Genomic DNA, 13882 nt, shown 5'->3' with positions numbered 1-13882 from the left:
GTGCCTTGTTGATGTTTTTTTTTTTTTTTTTTTTTTTAAATAATTAGCTGGAATTTTTTTGTCTTTTCTGTGCAACTAATCTTGACCATCAGCTGTCTCTTTTTTTTTCCTTCAGTATCTAAAAGCCAAGTTTGACAAGAAAATGTTACACATACGTTGAATAGCAAAAAACTCACGCTCACCTAACCTGGATTATGCAACGACGCTGGTTAGCGATGGTGCTTCTCATTGGAAAAGTTTAGAAAGGGTTCCAAGGACATTAAACGCGATTTCTCAAGAAGGCCACTAGATGGCGACATTAGCCGTCAACTTTGCATTTCAGTAAACCAGAAAAGTGAAAATGAATTGAGAGTTAACATTTCTAAGGAGTTCATCAACAGGCGAGACACATTTTGAAAAAGACCTCTGAAGGATTTTTTTTTTGTTTATAGTTGCAGATATATTTTGACCTCTGATGTCAAATATATTGACATTTGCAAACGTTTTGCTAATAAATTTGGCAGCTCTTAATCTTATCTAGTATTCAGTCTCCTTATACGGCAACATTTTGATAAAATGCCCAAAACAATGGCCCGAAAATTCCTCTGAGGGCGAAATATATTGAACAATGGGAAGCACTATGGATACCAACGGTTGAATAAAAGTGAATCTTTGCTTTTATTGTTGATTATGAAAATGAACAGGCACCTATTACATGGAGCTTGAACATCCCAGAACATAAATTTAAATATAAATAACACACACTCATTAGTGTTGATCACTCACAACAACCTGCAAGCTAAGAGTTCAAACCACATTGAAAAGGAAATCAACCAAGATAAATAAAAGAAAAGAAAAAATCTCACGCCCAAACCCATGTAACATATTCTGTTGCAAGTTTGTCTTGAAAAAAAAAAAAGAAAAAAAATCTCACCCACGCACCACTGGGTGAAGGCATCTTGTCCCCACACGGATGCTGTCATTGAAACACTCCTCTCAGTTCCATTGTCCCTTTTCATCACAGTAGGTGACAGCGGACACAACCTTTACAGTGAAGCTAATAAAAATAAGAATCATTGGTTAAATAGATGTCTTTAAATTATCGATACAGTTTCTGAGATAGCGCTGTGCTGTGGTAATCTCCTCTACAGTATAGAGCATCATCACATTCACTCATATTCATTCGAGAAACTAGACTGTAAAACAAAACACACAAAAAAAACAAAAAACAAAAGAGCAAATGCAGTACAAACAACCCAAGATGGAAAATTCAAGTATCGTTGACTGGATGGCAATGAAACATGTCTTTAGGAATGGAGTGATTACGGCCTAAGAGGACTAAAAGCAGCACAGCCTCTAAAGGAGCAGTCTGCCGTATCCATCCCATAAACCGTTACCAAAGTTATGGAAAGACTAAAAGAGTTTGATGCCAATAGGAAAAGCGTAGGGTTTAAAACTGCATGCACCCCCACTGCAGAACTACTAAACCTTTTTTTTTTGTTTGTTTGTTTTCAAACCAGCAGAAGGGTTTGCTGCCGACTATACACGTCCTAATTAGCAAAAGATGCAAGCTACCTCCCGATAAAATGAAACACTCCTATTACCATTCTGCAATAAAGCAACGCATCCTCTGCTAATTTCTCTCATCCTACGAGTTAAACTTATGTACAATAGTTTCAGACATGTTACATTACTTTCTAGAACATAACAGTCTCTTTTGGTGAAAATATAGTAAATTTAAAATATCTGATAGGTATCTTTTTTTTTTTTTAGAGGTGATCTCTTTATTGAAAAAGTACCTGAGCCAAAACTCTGACCAGGGGGAATACACAAAAGCCTCATCTCTACCTCCTATTGTCATTCTTTACCACTTGGAAAAATTAAAACAATTGAAAGAAATTAAGAAAGAAGATAATCCCCGACTAACTCATTAAAACAACCCCTTTTCAAAGTAAGAACTAGTTGGGGGCGGGGGAGAAACAGAACTGAAAAAAAAAAATCAAAATCAAACATCCTGGAAGATTAAAGCATTAAGTTAAAAAAAAAAAAAAAGGTGTCACACAAATAAAAATGGATCATGCCACCAAGTTCTGTCACAGACATTCTTTAAATGGCAGAGAGGCCGCTGCACATTTTTCAAGGACATACTGAACGCCACGCGAGTTCGGCCCCAACTCATTCGGTGGAGACACACGCCGGAGAGGTCATCGTTCGAGACGTCCGTTCACGTCTCCGCCTTGCTCCGATCTGTACCGACATTCTTTTTCCAAAGGCCAGGGGAACCGCAGCCGGCTCTCGAGGTTGGAAGATGACGAAGAGAACAGTTCTCTCGGGTTACAACGAACGTTCCAAACTAAAACCCTTTCACCTGACAGACAAAAAAAGGAGCACTGCTTGGAGTTCCAACTGTGAGTTGGTAAGAACAAAAAACAACTGAACAAATAGTGCCGATTCGAACTACATACTTTCACAGTGCATATGATTAAAGAAAACAGACAGACGGATGAAGCACTTTCTTGGGGTTTTGATGGTCGCATCCCTTCCAAAAAAATGTTGCCATTTGGATATTTCTTTATAGGCCCAAGCATGCATTCATCAGTTGTTATTGCACAACACAAGGACCTTAAAATGCACCCACACACAAATAATAATAATAAAAAAAAGTAACAATAATAATTAGAAAACAGGAATTATAATCATTTCAGTACAAACCCATCTCCCTCCCTCACTTGCTTGTTTGTTTGTTTGTTCTTTCGCTTCGCTGCATCGCTTTTGAAACAAACAGAAAGGGGGGGTGGTAAAAAAAGAAGATCCGTCTGGGGTGCACCTAAACATCCGTTATTATCATTCTCTATATTACAGCCGACTAAAACATGCATCCACGGGTGGAAATGCAGTCGAGAGCCTCAGGCGCATGGCGTCCACTGTTCCAGTCAAAGGTCAGAGTTCAAAGACTGAATGATTACAAAGTGCTTTACGTAGGTCAGTAGGACTTCTCTCTTCTACCATTTTTTTTTCTCCTGTTTTATTACAAAGTTTGTACATTAGCAGGTATCATCTGTGAAGGAGAACAAAAAAAAAGAAACAAACAACAAAGATTTTAATAGCGTGACCCGGAGAGGTTTGGATTAAAAAGGAAGGCGCGTGAACGCACTTACCGTGATACCACCATTTTGTCTTCTTTGGATTTTTGTTACACGTTCTTACATAGAAGGAGTTGTCAGGCGGTCGTCTCTGTGGCGGGGGAAGCGACAATCAAACAGTTAGCACGCACAAGGCGAAGCGTTGGTAGCCCGTGAAGTGATGCGACGGGACGGCCTCCTCACCTTCTCTTTGCAGCTGGACAACATGCTGATAATGCTAAGACAAACTGATTGCACCGAGAGGGCCGGCGACCAGTCTTCCGTCAAAATAGATAAACAGATGTGACCGTTGCTATACACGTGAGGGTGGACAGGTATATTCTCCCCTGTGAACATTACCTGCAGGAAACACAGGGCAGTGCAACTCTGGTTAGATCATCGGGTCATCATTTAAGACAGGAACTTTTAATCCGGCTCCGTCGAACGTGAAGAAATGATATTAATAGTAAGAAAGTACTAAAACAGCTGTACTTATGTATTGCAGAGCTAAATACAGTGGGCCTTCAAAGACACATGTCTTATGCAAAAGCTTTTGTTCATTTTCAATTGGCATTAAAACACGTTTTCTACATACCCCATTACAGTATATACATTTTTTTTTTAATCCTATGAGGTGGGTCACCCAAACACTCCATCCATCTGCTGCTGCTGCTCCGGCCCCTCGACCAAATTTTTAGACCCCATTGTGGCCCCACCGGTCAAGTAGTTTGCCCACTCCTGATTTAAAAGCTCAATCCGCGGTCTCTTGCGTGCACTCTCAAAAGACAGGAAGCGTTTTTGGCCGATCTAAAGATAACCTTCCGGTATTTTGTAACTGATGAAAATGTTTTCATTGCCATCGAGAAACACGGGGAGTTTCAGCCGCAAAAAAAAATGCTCAGGCTAAGCCCAGCACAGCCACCAGAGGCTCTGGGATTAGCAGAAGGGGGACCGGGACGGGGGGTTTTGTCGAGGAAGATTTGTTTCAGATTTCTCTTTCAGAGTGGGGGCAAGATGATCGCAGCCGGTAAAAGGGTACGAGAGGCCGGGCCGCGCCTACGGATAAATGGAACCCTGGTGGGACATCAAGATTGCGGCGCTCCGAGTGGACAGAATGAGGGCTCGCAACCGGCGGAGCACAATAGACCGAGGCAGCCTGGCTCCAGACAGGGGGCCTCCGCTGAGGGCCAAAGGGAGGGGTAAAGGGCCGGAGTGGCAGACTGAGTGTTTGAGATAAGAGCAGAAAGTCAACCTGGCACAGCACTCGAACTGAGAGAGAACCTCTCCGACGCTGCGATAACATATTCGCTGAGACTTCTGATAGGGTAAAAAGCTTTGGGCTGCTTTGACGAGCAGGCCCGGTCCGCTCCATGATCTGCGGCGCATAAGACGGAATCTCAGCCTTTGTGAAAACGCTCGTCGGTTTCCTCAAAGCAGACGCGATCACGGCCGCCCTCGTGCAAAGTCCACCCGGCAACTGACGCAACCAATAGTGCATTGTGGCGCCCAACAATGGGGTTCATTCAGGGGCCTGCCAGAGGAGTCAGAGGGTCACTCTGTCGGCCGGTCCTTCCCCGTTTGAGGCAGATAAGTGGCTGAGTTGATCAAATCCCCCCCCCCCACCTCTCCAGCACCCAACTCTTCCTCTATTTTTAGGTGGCCGAGCTCGACGTTGATTGCCGAGTTAAACTAATCCACTTAAACACGGCTCAATTAGGAGCTGCGCGCTGTTGTCTCCCGGCTCCGGCGTCTCTGATAGGCAGATTCGTCCCTGCAAACAGCGGCCGAGCAGATGTTTCTGCGTGCGATTACTGCGAGAAGGCCACGTGGCTGAAACAGTGGACTGTTTTATATCCAGCTTGGAAAACTTTCTTTTGGACGATACGCTTCTGTTCGCTTGAGTAAATGAATGGAAAGAGTCAATACGGAAGAGACAACAGCGCTGAGTTCTGAGCAAGACTGCGGAGCCACGTCCACTCACCTGAGGTGAATCGAAAGGATACCGACTACTGAACTTAAAAAGCAGCTGAAATTTCTCCCCTTCGTACAGTGTGCCAGTCGCTCCCTCCATATCGACGATCCATCTGAAAAGACAGGGGGATTATTAACATCAACATGTGCCATAAAACCACAGATGCCACTGACACCCTAACAAAACCACAGGTCATACACAAAACGCTTGACAATGTCTGACTTGTTTGAATGTGGTCTCCTGCACTGCGCAAAGGCCGATGAACCAACAGCCCCGTAATGAGAGAAGTCCATCCTTTGCTCGTTACGCCGTCGTCCATGCATCATCATTCATTTGTGTTGTGGCAGCCTCGTTGTTTGCTGCCTTTTTCCCTACGCTGTTGCACATTTTGGACTTAGCGTTCATTTATTCATCACTCCTTTGAGGATGAACAGAAATTGTAACTCCAAATTGCAACTGTAATCCCGTGGCTTTGCACAAAATGTCAATGTTCTACGTCTCATCTTTCTGGGGAATATAATTATTAATCAAAATGAAAGAACCCGGCTGCCACGCTGCATTAGGTGCGCCATCGTGAACACTGGCTCTGACTCATCCCGGTGACATTTAATATTCGCCGGGGTTGTGGCGGCGCTTTAATGATAATAAGACACTTTATTGATCCGGGCAGACTGGCAACAGAGCGCCGCCAAATGAATTGGAATGATTTAGCGTCCGAGTGCAAAGATAAAAGACGACTTCTTTCGTATAGAAGGCAAATATTTAGACGCGCGTGGAGTTTCATACGGCTCATGCGCTGTCGGGAAAAGGGGGTCACCGACAGCAGCATCAACGATAGCAACACGGCCTTGTGCAGATAGGACACTGGAGACTGGTGGCTGTTGTTTAGATTCATAGCCGTATGCCTCTTTTAAATCTGGCCTCGGGCAAATGATTATTTCAGCCTGTGCACAAGGTCAGCCCTGTCTCACTATTTCACGCTCGGAGAGTCAAGCGGTCACATTCTGAGATACACCGTTCTTTTTTTTTCTTCTTTTTTAAAGGAAGTAGATCTGACGTGCTGAAACATCCTTGCGGAGCTGATCAGACCCAAAAACCAAACACAGGCATGAACTCTTGACGACACTGTCCTCAACTAGAACACACCCCCCACCCCACCCCCCTTTCCTTAGATGGAGGGAATTCATTCAGGTTTGCGTTACAAAAATTTGGTCTTAAAATGATTCATCGACCTCATTCGTGCCCTTCCAAACATGTTGGCGACAACAAAAGCATCTGGCCTAGCAGGACGCTTGGCTTAGCATTTCTAAGGAAGGCAGCCATGAGTTGAAAGGCTCCCGTGAGGATTGTTAGTCAGCACTGGAACCAAACAGTGAGCCAATTATGGGAGGACAGGGGACTTTGCAAGTTTACAATTTCTGAGGAACACAATTTGGAAAAACCACAGTCGCATTTTGTATTCTTATTAGCCGAAGTGCAACAAAAACTTTAACGAAAACCACAAAGACACACTATGAACACATGTGTCAATGCATTGTTTTATTGGAGCGACGCGCCTGAGCATTCTTGGGACTCCACCGCGACCGTAGAAGCAAAGCAAACTGGTTTGGACACTCCGTCAAGGAAACGCGCAACATTCCGTCAGTCTGTCTCACCGATTGCAATCTGCTACAGTCTGAACTTTCCTGTCACCGCGCTTACATGAAGACAACCCTTCGATGCCTCACACAGCTTTGTCTTTATAGGACGAACGAAAGCAACTCTGGTGAGCGTAACTGCAAGAGTGGCTCGACGGTCAGTGACAAGTCACACTTTCCCGAGATTCATTTACAGACACAAAAACTCGAGTGTAAGAAGCCATCAAGCCAGAAAAAAAAAAGGGGGGGGGGTTAGGGGGGATCAACAAAATAGCCCACTGCTAACCTAGGCCATCTCCTGCAGGCCTTCCTGTAAATATTTTATAAGGACGTGTAATGACACTGCACTGCTGAAACTCTCTACTGAAGGCGGCCAGGCTGCCACTCAGGAGAATGACCCTGATTTCTCCTCGGCAGGCACTGCAGAGAAGGCTGCAAGAGCGTCGTGTCCTCTTAACTCCAACCACATCTCCCCGCACTGGTCACCTTTGATGTGGCGGGCGCGTCGGCCGCGGCAGGCGGCGCGCGCTCACCTCGCCGCCACATCAGAGCGACGGAGCGTGACAGCAAAGGACGCAAATGATTTCGACCCGGGCCTGAATTTTAGATGGCCGCTGTAGGCATTGAATGATTTTTTTTTTTTTTTTTGTATGGGGCAGGTGTGATTTTTGAATGCTAATCAATTGTCAATCAATGAAAAAACAAACTGGAGTTGATTGGAAAACAAAGGAAAACATACATGGCGGGTTGAGAGCGTTAAAAAGACAAATACAGATCCAGTAGCCAGAACAGTGGCAAGTTAATTCACAGACAGTGCATGACAACTGCACAAGAGGGAAAAAATACTCACTGTGTAATGGTGTTCTGTACGCTTTTTTCATTGAGGGTCATTCCTGGGGGTGGATCATTTTGCAGGGCTAATAATTCCTTTTGCAGCCTTTTCTGTAGGGGGGTGGAATGTGCTTGCATCACAACCAAACATTTAAAGATGCATAAAACCGTAACGATTACAACCCCACGAGCGGTGGCACACGACGTGTCGGTACAGAACTAGACTACCGTGTTGTTCCTCGCGCTCATTTTTATGGACAAGTGCCGCGTGATGCGAGGATATTAAAGGAATTTGAAGAACGACTCGGTGACAATTCCGCGCTGTGTAGTTTGGCCGCTCTCGCGCCGATTATGACCAGTTGACCTGGCAACGCTGCATGCGTGCGTAAGATTATGTCATTGACTGCAGCGAAAGTCAGACCGCCGACGTATAGATTTCTAAAGTTAGCAGCGTCCGAGTTGAGGAAATGCGACACAACGCCAACTTTGAAAGCAAGCAATGCACCTGTTCGACGCGAGAGGAAACTACTCCATCTGCGCACTCTCATTAGCCGACGTTAGCGAACGTCCGACGTCAGCCGAACAGTGGCTAGCAAGGCAGCCAGAACGTTTGTCAGAAATACACGTCACACTGACGCAAACATTTTACGGAATATAATTCTTCTGCAGGCGCAGAAATAACACAGCAGTACCAGTGATTACTCGCATCCACGGAGCGGGTTTAGATGCTAGCCTGGCACTGTTGATGCTGGGCTAGTTGTATGGCTAAAGACAGGGCGCTAGCGCTGAGCGTCCGACGCTAAATTCTCGTCGCTTTACGTTAGTGACATCACTTGTTTAAATAAAAATCTCCAGCTAAACGGAGCAGGCGATAAAACTGCGGCTCGAGGCACCGTTAAAGATCAAGTATATTTGAAATATCCGTTCGCTTTCAATTGTGTTCTTACCTGCATCGACGCCATGATGGAAACCCCCCCCGCATCAGCGCAGAGTGGAGGACTCGACGTCAGGGAGTCACGTGATACAAGTTGTTTTGACAGAGGAAAACAAACCCGATGTGCCTCGTCAGGACCAGAAACTCGGTCACAACCCACACATCCTTATATTCTTCAAAAGGGAAAACTTGCGGTTCCAAGTGACGCGCACACGCACACACACACACACACACACACACTGAAGGCATCAAAACTGCGTATGAACACACATGGAATTATGTAGGAACCAAAAGTGTAAAATAACTCAAACACGTTTTAGATTTATATTCTTAAAAATAGCCAACTTTCATAAAAAGCACATTTAGAGTTATTCAACGTTTTCTTTGCTGCAAAATTACATATATCTTGCTCATAATTTTGATGTCTTCAGTAGCTATATGCAGTGTAGAAAGTTGTAAAGATAAAAAAAATAAATAAATAAATAAAAAAAATGCAGGAGTAGGTGTGTCCAAAGTTTTGACTGGTAGTGTTAATGTATTTTGTAACCAATGGTCGATAATGATCAGCGCATGTACAACTTATGCCCATTTCGAGGTTACAGCTGGATTCAAGAGAGCATCATTACAAAATAGTATTTATGTTAAATGCGTGCACGCATTAACTGTACTGTAAGTTTCATTGAATAAGTGTTGACACCCTTATTATTTTGTCATTCATATAGGAGACAGTCAACAAGTGTCATCTTGGTTGTGTGGCCTGTACCCATCATCAGTCTTCGTCCAAGCAGATGAGCCTCAAACCACTGAGTCAATCAATTTGTTCAGTCTTGAAAGCAGTGACTTAAAGCAATCAGATGCTGGTAACCTTCGATACAGCATGTACGTGGAACAAAGGGTTAGGTGTCATGGAACAGGAGGGGAAGACCAGTAAGTAGTCTGTGGTCTATCTGCCCCGGCGTGACAGATGAATGTGGATACTAAATATACACACAGTGGAATAAGTCCTGCCCTTCAAATGATTGATTTCAGGTTTTTTTCACACTGGAGTCAGCAGTCTAAGCCACTGATCAATTCATCCTGTTCATCTGAAAACTGCCTAGATATACAAGTACCTCTCAACTGACACGCACACGTTTTTCCATGACATCTCGACAGTCTTCAATGGATCAAATGCCTTTGCAGGGTAAACAAAATTCAATGCATATTATTTGTTGCTAAAAACTATTTTCCCCCCACCTTCAAACCCTTTTGGACAGATACATATTTGTCAAGACCATTCAGATAAACAACACACGCCTGATCTTTTTTTTCTACTCCCACATGGGATTTAATTTTATTGGAGTTCTCAAAAAAAAAAGACAATGATTTTAGTTTTTTTTCTTTTTTTTTTTCTTAACATGTTGGGTGAAGTCCGATGAACCTTCAATGAAACAGGACCAGTCACTAACAACCAAGTTCTCACTAATTCAGCTGGAAATTTGAGCAAGTACGTGTGCAGGTCATCTGTAACATTCTGTGTCAAGTAATTCAACTTGCTGTTATTCCGTTTTTACATTAAAATGAATACCTTTAATATTCATAAAATTTGTCAACAATACTTGGGTGCAGAAAGAAAAAAAAAAGTTTCATATTTTGTGATGGCAAAGGGTTTAAATAGTCAACAAAATCTAAAAGTCAAGCTTCGTACATTATCTCTGTAATTTTAGCAATCCAAAAAGTTTGCGGCCATGAGCAGTTCCAGGGCTATCTCCGGTGCGATGGGGAATTCAGGTATCTCTGTGGAGCTGTTGGTATAGCGGACCTTGTAGGTGAAGTACATGCAGACCTTGGACAGGACGTGAGAGGGAATCTCCCTGAAGTTCACCTCATTGGTTTCATTCTCAGCAAACTGACCTGCAGATGAAGGGTTAGCAGTCAGGAGTGGAACCAATACATTTTAAACGGTGCCCAATGAGGACAGTGCCACCATCTGGATACAAAGTAGATATGCGTTAAAGAGAAAACAAATGATAAAAAATAATATATCCAATTCTAAAATGTGTTTTCCTCAATGTGTCTGGATCTCACCTGGCCCACTTAACATGGCTTTTATAGTCCCAGACGTCAAAGCGTGTTCTCTTTTCACAATGAATTCATGGCCATCTGAGGAGATCAATTTCACATACATGGCATCTGGCCCTTCACAGCCACCGTAGGTTCTCTCTTCTCCATCTATAAAACGACACAAATTGAGTGACTGAAACAGGTGCAACTCACATATGACCAGCACCTTCAAGAACACTTTTCTTTTCTTTGTCAAACAAAAGCAAGCGTTTAAGATTTATTATTGAAAAGCGAGAGAGATTTAAAAAAAAAAAAAAAAAAATGTTTGCAAGTAAATTTGAGTTCACAACTTACCCATCCTGTTACTGTCTTTGATAAACCTGATCGAGACAACAAAAGACGGGTGATTAGCACAAACCTTAAATGTGCAACAAAAAACACCTGGCAATAGGAACGAGCCGTCATGCTGTCATAAAGAGATGTAATCCCAAGAAAATAGAACTAAACGTATGCCTTATTGTTATTGGCAAAGATAATTGTGGCAAGTTAGCATTTGTCCGGTTTAACTGTACAAACAGTCAGAACATCAACATACAGCACGCGAGTGTTTCTAACTTCGAAATGCTCCAAGTACCGTATTATTAGGTCGGGATTGAGTTGAGAGAGGGATTTTAACCACACCTCATTTATCAGTAAATGCATCAAGTAACATCGCAGGCGGCGGCGTTAGCTTACTCTGACTAGCGTGCTAATCACTCCAAACGAAGTATACACTGATGGGTCTGCAGATATTCTCGAAGAGCTCGATACTGTTAACAGTTAAATAGCCCACCGCTCACAACGATGAAACAGCACATGGTCAAACCTCAAAAATAATTCTTACCACTCTTCACTCGAAGGTTGAGTGGGGTCCTCAGCTGATTTTAGCCACCAGGCTCTTGATAACCGGAAGTAAACCTGTCCGTGATAAACGCCTTCCGTACTAGTCAGTAGTGGAGAAGAATGGTTCCTTCCTCACTGCTCACTTCAACCGTGGCTTCATTCACTCCTCGGAAACGACACTAGACAACTACCGAAACGGAGATTTTTTTTTAATTTTTTTTTATTATTATTATTATTTTTTAACGATAATAAAAATTTAGCGTATTGCAAATACATACATACCAATGCTTTACATACTTTAAAACACGGTTTTCCCGTTGCACGTCGGTCAGTCTTACCTCATCAATTCGGTTTCATCTCAGAATTTTGAGTTCAAAGTCAAAATTCTTATCTCTGCCTGAAAAAAGAAACGCTAGTTGACATTTACTCACCTCCCCCCTTGAAATAGTGTAAGACTTGTAGCATTATACAGATTCAAAGAAAAAAAAATATTATTATTATTATTATTATTATTATTATTATTATTATTATTATTATTATTATTATTATTATTATTACATAAAACGTACGTGATGCATTTCTGATTTACAGGGAAATCAACCTGGTCAGACAGTAGGGGGCGCCTTTGCCTCACTGTTCCCGTTTGCCTCGACTCGCAGTGATGGGCGACAGCAGGTGTTGCTCTGGCTCGACAGACATCGATTACCAGCGCTACAACCACGCAGGGCCATTTAAAAGTCACACAATTTCAAAATTTGATCCGAGCTCGTTGTAACAACCCATGCAGTCTCCTCTAACGTGTAACGGGCTGTCTGTGACGCACGAGGTAACTGTGAAATAGGCACAGGGTCGTGGACAGATTCAGATTGTGACTGTCCTGATCGTGGATCCTGGTCTTCCATGTGGCAAAAGTGATGACCGTTGAAATCTGAAGCTTTCAGCTGGATGCAGCGATCTGAGCCGTTGAGTGGTCCGACCACTTAGTGTGCGTGTAAATTCATCCATCTCACCCAAACGATGAGCTGGTCCTTGCTGTGGATGGCAACTAATTCAAAACAATTTTGTTTCCACGTTTTGCTGCTGTTTCTGTAAGTACTGTGTGTACAGAGCAGCCATGCACAAGGAACTGAAAGGTGTTCGGAAGGGACGAAATGGCATTTAAATATTTTCAGTAGTGACTCATGGCGAGGCGACAACTGACGTGGTATGTGTCTTAGAGCAATGCTAGGCCTGGCTGTGCCGTCATGACTTGTGTTCCCGAAAGTTCTGGTGGCCTCCCGTCTTCACACACACACACACCACACACACACACACACACACACACACACACACACACACACACCAAAAACAATCACTGACCTTCCGTCCCCCATTACGCTATTAGTGCTACATGATCATAGCAGGCGGGTGACGGCAGACGCTTTGATGTCCCTCTGATATGACCCACCCTGCTGCAGCTGCTCTCAGCTCTATTTTGGGGTGGCTGCTGTGGGCCCTTGGAACAGGGCTTCCTAAACACACACACACACACACACACACACACACACACACACACACACACACGCACGCACACCCAAACCAAAATAAAGCTCTTTTGTTATGCCAACTGATCAGCCAGATACTTTTTTTGGTTCACAAATGGCATTGGATACTTGTGTTCTAAATACTTGACATTTTGTGAGCGTGCACAGCGCTGTTCGCACTGAGACGCATGGATATATACAATGTACTGTTCAAACAGTCACAATTGTGCGTAGGAGCTTTCCATCCTCCATGAAACGTGACATCGGTGACGTGGCAGAGGTGGCGCTACGGTGGAAGTGTGATGGCTGACGACAGCTCACCATGGCCTCTTATTTCAAATGGACTTTGACATTTTGATGTGAGTTTGGATTATATGCCATAAATTGTTATCGTTGCAGTGGGATTGAAATTAACTGATACAAAGTAGTAAATGACAAAGAGGTATCTTTTTCCTCCTTTTTCCTTTCGAAAAGTTGTTGCTTCCATTAAGTGCATTGCTATTGTTCACAATAGTGACACATCCTGTTTGTACAAATGCTAATTGACGTCTGTAATTTGGGACAAAGCCTCTGTACTTAACGAAACCATAACCTTTAACTGTAAGTACATGGTGTGCCACACATAGGCAGCAATTCCTTTCCCTACAGGCTATCGGATGCAGTGATGTTCACTTGGCTCATATGTGGGTCAGCTATTCTTTTCGCTGATTTCAATACCAGCGAGCTGGTCAAATGTCAATACACAGCATTGCTAATGTACAATGGCTCGGCTGCGGCCGCTCTAATTGAAACCAGGTCAGAATTTTAGTCATGATATTGAAGGATGGGGGAGGAGTGTCTCTCGGCATTTCTTGCCTGAAAAGAGGAAATGGCTTGTCACAATGAATTTGAGGGGACCGTCCCCTTCGCCCGCAGCAAGTCACAACGCCCGGCAACACTCGGGTCGCTCCTTGTCTCGT

The 13882-nt window shown here is 43.5% G+C and overlaps 2 protein-coding genes across 3 annotated transcripts; both read right to left on the bottom strand.

Moving 5' to 3' along the window:
* Positions 1-638: 638 nt before the first annotated feature.
* Positions 639-8618, bottom strand: ube2wb (ubiquitin conjugating enzyme E2 Wb). 2 transcript variants are annotated; one of them, XM_076050265.1, is made up of 6 exons: positions 8489-8618; positions 7561-7652; positions 5083-5185; positions 3306-3461; positions 3138-3213; positions 639-3037 (listed from the first exon to the last, which is right to left on the bottom strand). In XM_076050265.1, exons 1-6 carry the CDS (start codon positions 8501-8503, stop codon positions 3024-3026), a joined length of 456 nt encoding a protein of 151 aa, XP_075906380.1. In that variant the 5' UTR covers positions 8504-8618; the 3' UTR covers positions 639-3023. The 2 variants fall into 2 exon arrangements, with proteins under 2 accessions (XP_075906380.1, XP_075906381.1); XM_076050266.1 differs by lacking the exon at positions 8489-8618 and adding an exon at positions 8234-8416.
* A 1159-nt stretch (positions 8619-9777) lies between these two features.
* eloca (elongin C paralog a) lies at positions 9778-11545 on the bottom strand. The gene is made up of 4 exons (XM_076050267.1): positions 11402-11545; positions 10873-10898; positions 10543-10686; positions 9778-10368 (listed from the first exon to the last, which is right to left on the bottom strand). The coding sequence occupies exons 2-4, from the start codon at positions 10874-10876 to the stop codon at positions 10178-10180; spliced, it is 339 nt and encodes a 112-aa protein (XP_075906382.1). The 5' UTR covers positions 10877-10898; positions 11402-11545; the 3' UTR covers positions 9778-10177.
* Positions 11546-13882: the final 2337 nt, after the last annotated feature.

This window comes from Nelusetta ayraudi, unplaced genomic scaffold, assembly GCF_046127955.1.
Source record: "Nelusetta ayraudi isolate G7.1 ecotype Tasmania unplaced genomic scaffold, CSIRO-AGI_Nayr_v1 ptg000127l, whole genome shotgun sequence".
In the NCBI taxonomy this organism is placed as follows: domain Eukaryota; kingdom Metazoa; phylum Chordata; class Actinopteri; order Tetraodontiformes; family Monacanthidae; genus Nelusetta; species Nelusetta ayraudi.
The sequence above is the reverse complement of the archived record's forward strand: the minus strand, read 5'-3'. Positions and strand labels throughout refer to the sequence as shown.

Excerpts from the sequence above, each read along its gene's own strand:
- ube2wb (XM_076050265.1), bottom strand. Across the intron at positions 5,186-7,560 it reads GTACAGAACACCATTACACA|ATGGATCGTCGATATGGAGG; the intron begins GTGAGTATTTTT and ends CTGTCTTTTCAG. Across the intron at positions 3,462-5,082 it reads ATCCTTTCGATTCACCTCAG|GTAATGTTCACAGGGGAGAA; the intron begins GTGAGTGGACGT and ends TGTTTCCTGCAG.
- eloca (XM_076050267.1), bottom strand. Across the intron at positions 10,369-10,542 it reads AGCCATGTTAAGTGGGCCAG|GTCAGTTTGCTGAGAATGAA; the intron begins GTGAGATCCAGA and ends CTTCATCTGCAG.